Genomic DNA, 6,890 nt, shown 5'->3' with positions numbered 1-6,890 from the left:
AAGAAAAGGAAAAAAAGTGAATACTTCTACTACTGACATTTCCCTCTGGAAACTGTGACTGTCTCTAAATCAAACTGTGTCTGGAGACTCAGATCAATACAGTTGTAGAATGAGCTAATTAAAACCTGTAGTCAGGTTATCCTGAGCAAAAGGGAAGTATTCCTAACACAGTTAAGTATACAACATTTAAAAAGAGACTTGATAAAACCTGTCCATATGCCATTTGAATGGCCTCCAGGTGGGTTACATTTCCTGTGCATAGTGCACAACTGCATGTGGGCAACTTTACCTTTTGGAGACGGAGTATTTTTCTGGCTCATGAATGCAGGGCTTCCCAGCCACCGTGATGCTTTTAATGTCTCCCTGATCGATGCCGAGGTTGGAGCCGCTGATGGTGATGGAGATGCCTCCCAGCACGGGGCCGAAAAGAGGGCTGATCTGGATGTGGAGATGTAATAGGAGGGTGTTTATAGGAAGAAGGGATTGGAAATGGATTTAACCAGATTATTTGTGCAATAAGAACATACAAGAGATTTACACAGTCTGTTTAACCACTATTGAGCTGACTTAAGTATTTAACATTCAAGGCCAAGTGGAGGTATGATGTTTACTGCAACGTGTCCTTGATTGTACGTGTGCTTCCTGCTATTATTATGTTATTATTATGGTATTGTTATGGTATTGGACACTGAAAGTTTAACCTGAACATGGGCACAAGTGTCTATGAATAATAAAACCATAAAGGTCAACACTGCAGACTCTCAATGTCTTCAGAAAATCTCACTGCAATCCTCTGTATAGTTGTTAAGTTGAATCTCAACAACATACAAAGTCATGGTGATTTATCTGCAGTATCTCTGTCTGTCAGGCTGCAGCGGGTTAGGTGATAGCCTCTGTCAGAATGATATAAACACAATTACTGATGGATTTTTATCAATGACAAAGAGGCACGAACAATTAGGTGAACAAACAAAGAATTGATCCGATCGACATGTGCTAAGGAACAGCGCCGCACACTCTCAAGGAGAAACACACTCCCAACTCCTCTGTGGAAGAAAAATACACGGCCAGTGAAGACCTCAGTCCAATCACCACAGTCAATGTGTTTTTACATCCAATCACAAGATTTTAAAGAAGGTACAGTTTCCATTTCAAAGGTAAACATGAAGTCATGACAGCACTGTGACGACTCACATTGGTGATCTCAGGGTCGGGACACTCTGTGTTGCTGGGGAGAGGATCGCAGAGCTTCTCATACACACACGCCAGCTTCTTGCTGCACCACACACACTTGTACTTTGGGTCGGCGTTCTTACAAAGACTACAGTCGTTCCTCTCAACGGCACAGTTGTACAGTGTGACTGTGGAGATAATAGTGAGGAAACAAAAACAATATTATGTTATTGTACATTCAAAGAGCATATTCTTGCATCTTCAATGAAAAATTGATGGACAATCTAATTTCAAGTGACTCCTGCAGTAACATACATTTATCTGAATCCTTCATGTACAAAGCTGTTAGATTGTGCAGTAATGTTTTGTCATTTTCAAGTGCAGATTAAAGGTAGCTTCCTTAAATCCAGCTGAAGCCCCACAGTGGGACTTGCTGTGTACACACAGGGCATTAAAATGAAATCTCCTCATTAATATGTGAAGACACACCGTTCACCGTGCTGTCCATCTTCTCGCCAGACTCCTTGTCCTTCACGTAGAACAGAACATTGGTCTCCGGTGACTTATCATAGAAAAACTAAGAAATTGGAAGAAAATGAATTATTAATACAGAATCCTGTGATTAATGGCACTTAAGCTCTTCTCTGCAAACAGTGTGGGCTGCTGCTCCCCCACGCCAAGGGAAAATAAGAAAGAAAAAAGAATATATACCCAGTCTGGCAGATTTTCAGCTACAGAAATCAATGTTGGAAAAGAACATAGCTGGAGGCTAAGCACTGTTTGAGCTTCCCAATCACAAAGTTCACAATGTGGAGATGGTGTTTAACTCTCCAGCGAGGGGAGCATGTCCATTAGAGGGAGCTAGAGAATATCAAAGGGAATGTGAAAAAAGGCTAAAGGTTGACTTCTTTTATAAATGTGGAACATAAATACAGCTGTTCACAAACAGAAAGTCTTCACACAGTTTTTTTGCTGCAGAATATATACATTCACTCTTTCAGTGTATTTCTAGGTTGTACTTTGAATACTAGGACCACAAACCAGTCACAGTGCAAAGACCTGTGTTGAGTGTGTTGCATCAAGACAAATGTCAAACGAGGGGTCATGCTCACATTGAAGCCACTGAATGTGTAGAATGGTCCCCCCTCAAACGAGACATCTTCTTCCTTTGTCATCAGCTCACTGCCAATGGTGAAATGATGACCCTGCAGAACCACACAAACAAACACAAAAATGCTGATGTGTATTCATGCTGATCATACTTTTACAGTACTGTTCTCTGATGCTCTTCTTTGTATAGAGCATGGAAACAATTGCAGTTTCTCTGATCCTACTCAAGTGTGTAAAATCAAATCAGCAACACTGAACATATACACACAACAACCAAAAGGAAACAGCCCAGAAAGCTGTGTGATTATAAAACCTTCACACAGGGCTTACACGTTTTGATTTTCACAGCTGTGAAAGATCAGCTGTCAAAACCTTGATTGATGAAACATGAATGGATCCCCGGGAACCTGCACCAATAAAGTCCATCAGAACTCACACATTCAAAGAAAATGCTCAAGATGTATGTTGTGACAACTAAGTGAACTGTTACAGCTTATATTGCTGTCTGATAGTAAAAGAATTGGGATTTGTAATGTTATTCATGTGGAAAGATACTCTGCATAATCATGACAAAAACAAAAATACTGACGGTCCCCAGTGCCACCCCTTAACTTCCTAGATTTGCCTATGGTAAGTTTAAACATCCAAGGAGACGTCCGTCTTGAGTTATTGTATTCACAAGATTTTTTTGAGTAATTCTGTTCACAAAGTTGGGTGTCCTCACACCTGTTCGCTACGGTTGAATGGTAAAAAGTGCGTTTTAAGCCCTCTTCCAACAGAAAACTCCAGCCTTAAAGGCGAACTATTGTCATTACTTCCATTTCCAAAACTTTACCAGAGTAGCTTTGCATGATTCACAGACAAAATAATCCTTATTTATCTTATATTGGACTTTGGTGTGGCCCCCAAAGTTCATTCTGTCATGGTCCGCGGTGGTTAGCTTTATGAGGCTCCTGAACCTACCTGTGATCTGCCCCTGGGCAGGGCCACCTCCTCCAGCTCCTGCACACCTGGAGCCAGTTGCAGGCAATCAAGCCAGAGTGATTTAAGCCACACGCTGACGTTCATTCACTGCCAGTTTGTCATCAACTCATTTTCTGGATTCATCTTGGCTCACCCCGTCTCAACTGTCTGTTTCCACCTACTGCAAGTAAGAATTGCTATACTTAACTGCTTACCACTTCAGGGCTACTTCCACTACCTCCCTAACTCCACTGTCTTCTCTCTTCAGTGTGATTGTTTCCTGCCCAGCTCCAGTTGGCATCTCAGGCCCCATTCCCTCGCCCCAGTTCTGCATTCCCCTCGCCACGTTTTATTGCTTTTGTCCTTGCCACGTTTCCAGAGCTTAAGCCTTAAACCATCTGCTGTCTCTGTTCTGGGTTTCTGCGCGTGAGTTCAGTTCATTACAGACCACTCGGTCCCGTGTGTCTAAACGAGCCATTTTTAAAAAAAAATTTATTTATTTATTTTTGCTTCCTTTCACTCCCTTTTAAGCTACTTTTTTTCTTTCTAATTGCAACATTTAAATAGTTGGTAAGAGTGCCGTATCATCGCTTACAGCCAGAACTGTACACCTGATATGGGGGACCCCATCTCTGTGAAATCATACAGATGCATTACTTTATTTTCTTAATTCCCTATCCCACACAGCGGGGATTAGTGGGAGGACTGAAGCCAATCCCAGCTGTCATGGGACAGGAAGTAGGATACAACTTGTAGAGGTTTCAATTGCAGGAGAAACGCGACCATACAGTCTGACACTTACACCTATAGCCAATTTAAAACCCCTCATTAACAGATGCAAGAGTAGAAAAAAAAGAAACAAGTTTAACTCATTCTCCTTTCTTTTAGCCTAAAAATCGACCTTTTTTTTTTTCTTTTTTTTTTTTTTCCTCCTGTCCAAGGGAAATCCACAAACAGAAACTCAGATGCATGTTGGAGGTGGAGTGGGGCCAGTTTACCTGGTAATGTTTCAGATTTATGCCTTCAAAGCTGATTCGAGTCTTGTAGCCCACAGGGATGAGCACAGGATCTGGATTCTCGAACCGAGGACAGTTTGCGCTCTGAAACAGAATGAAAACAAATTAGATACTTTAATAATTTACATTTTAAACATGCTAACCACTTAACGGACACCCTCATCTGTGGCGACAGATAACTATATCGCTGAAACATCCGCTGATGTGGAATCTGATATCCTCCACCCTGCAACGTTTGTCATGCAAGATGGTGGCAGCTGATAGTGGGATTTGTGTATTTATTAATTTTTCAGGAGGAGTTTGGACCACTCAAGCGGTGAATCACATGTAAAGTTTAGATGTGTCCTTTAAAACTTGTGCTATAGTCGTTCTCCACATCTATCATACACATACATGACAGAAAGAGTCCTTGACCTGTCAGAAAGAACTAACCTGACGGTGCTTGATGATGTGGGAACCAACCACGCTGTTGTCCGCATCGCTGCAGGTGTGGTCCTGCGTGTTCCACTGACATCCCCACTGACTGCTTACACATGACATGCACCTGAAAACACAGAAATATGCACCAACTTGGATAAGGAAATACTTTCACATGCACAATCAGGGTAGAGCATGCACACACAAAAGCACACACAAACAACATCTAAAACATGCAAACTCATCAGAGAGCGTCCGGCACAAAAATCTATGTTGCTGACAATGAAATGGATCTCTGCAACTTCACATAAGCAAAGCTCGTTCATCACACGTTCCTCTGTGTGAAAGAAATGCAGAAAAAAATGAGGGGAAAAAAACAGCCAGGATCGACTTTTTTTTTTGATTAATGAAAAGGAAACTGAGGCAATTTCCTCGGCTTGGTAATAGAAGCAGGAGCGAAAATGCAAGAGGTGCATTCAAAACCACCATGCATCACAATTTACAAACAGAGCCTTGATCTCTCATCTGCTCATGCACGGTGATACATTTACATCAAGGTTGTCAGATGATGCTGTGTTCCATGTCACTGTGTATTTTCACTGAGTGACAGAGCAGAACTGAAAGATTAACAGCCTGACTCACGGTGTGTTTTCAGATTTCCTCACTGTGGCAGCACAGTTGTAGAACATGAATTCCCGCGTGGCCAACTCCACAGTCTCATTCACAAAGATCCTGATAGCCACGGCCACAAAGTCTGAAGATACAGTAAAACAGTGGTTAAAATGTGATACACTAGCTGTTTATGTGAATACAAGTTTTATCATATAAAAGATGTGAAGTATGCTTGTACATTTAAAGACAAAAAACAGAGCGATTAAATATTTTGATAAATCTCCTCAGAATCAGTTAAATAATCAGTTGTGATTATTTAACTGCCTGAACTGCATATTAGTGTATAAAAGCCAAAACTTGAGCTGTATTTAAAAAAAGTTTCATGTTTTGTTTTATAAAGGACTTTTTTTATGGGACTCACTTTGTTTTGGGCAAGATGTTTGCTGACTACTGATACAAAAAACTATAAACTGAAATAATAAAGCTTAAATTAGATTAGTGTGTTGATTTCGTGCAATTTTCTGGTGCAAATTTTTTGGACACTGTAAGTTCTTCAACAAAATGATGGAGAATTTGCCATTTGACATTAACTTAACCTCATGTTTTTTTCAGCCCATTTCCCACCTTGGCCAGTTAGTAATGCAGCGTTAACCATCATGGAGAAGCACAGACATTAGACCTTAAAGACGACAGAAACATGGCAGGGTAATTAAAGAGACCATACCTTGGCCCTCAGGTGTTTTTGGTATAAGCCCAGGCTGGGGCAGATCACAGGAGACCTCACCAGAGTCTGACATGATGCCGTTACTCTGGAAAGACTCAATCTTGCATTGCAGACGGTCAGAGTGTCCAATGGTAGGAAGGGAGGGAATATTGATGTTCACCTGGACAGACAAAAACATACTGACTGGAAACTGTGGCTTCTTAGCCCGTAACATCTCACTGAATTTGTATCTCTGTGTAACCAAAGTTATAATAAAGAAACTGTTTCTCTTTTTAAAGAAAGAAACTGAGAAAGAGAAAGGAGTGACATGCTGCTGATGGGAATTCATGTGTGAGTCAGACGGGCAGGAACACAGAAGAAGTAAAAAATGGGGGAATAGGAAGAGGCTCTCCATCTTCAGACAATCAGCCACGCAGGTTATAATAAGACAGTTTGGATTTTTCTGGGTGGATCAATACAGAACTGGAAGACCTAGAGCTCGAGGTCTTTGATTCCCAGTTTATTACTCAGTCTCTGCATGTAAGTGGAGTTAGGTACTGCAGAGAAAAGAGGGACAATAAAAGAGAACAAAGGAAGTCAGAGACAGTTTGAGTGAGGAATAAACAGAGCTGTACCTTGCCGGTCTTTCTGCAGGAAAGGTTTGAAGGAGAGAAGGATACAATCTTGACACACTGCTGCTTGGGGCTCCACAACCAGCCATTCTTCTCCTCTGCCCGTCGGCACTCAGACCTTCTGGTACACCTTCAGACGAAGGATGAGAAAATCCCATCAGCCTGAGCTGCACATGCCATGAATGCTTTCACAAAAAGTCAGTTTGTAAATAACAACTCAATGCCTACGTGACTTCCAGCAGGGTCTGTGCACAAAATAAAGAT

At 41.4% G+C, this 6,890-nt stretch overlaps 1 protein-coding gene across 1 annotated transcript; it reads right to left on the bottom strand.

Moving 5' to 3' along the window:
• Positions 1–289: 289 nt before the first annotated feature.
• LOC102207600 (plexin-B2-like) lies at positions 290–6,773 on the bottom strand (the record flags this gene model as incomplete). Its single annotated transcript, XM_005755611.1, has 9 exons — positions 6,630–6,773; positions 6,016–6,175; positions 5,322–5,433; positions 4,695–4,806; positions 4,245–4,346; positions 2,286–2,378; positions 1,663–1,750; positions 1,195–1,361; positions 290–438 (listed from the first exon to the last, which is right to left on the bottom strand). Coding segments are annotated over exons 2-9 (896 nt in total), but the record flags the coding sequence as incomplete, so codon positions are not given.
• Positions 6,774–6,890: the final 117 nt, after the last annotated feature.

Source organism: Pundamilia nyererei, unplaced genomic scaffold (genome assembly GCF_000239375.1).
Source record: "Pundamilia nyererei isolate P.nyererei 1_Seehausen unplaced genomic scaffold, PunNye1.0 scaffold02128, whole genome shotgun sequence".
Taxonomy (NCBI): Eukaryota; Metazoa; Chordata; class Actinopteri; order Cichliformes; family Cichlidae; genus Pundamilia; species Pundamilia nyererei.
Note: the sequence above shows the minus strand (reverse complement) of the source record. Positions and strands in the feature narration are given on the sequence as shown.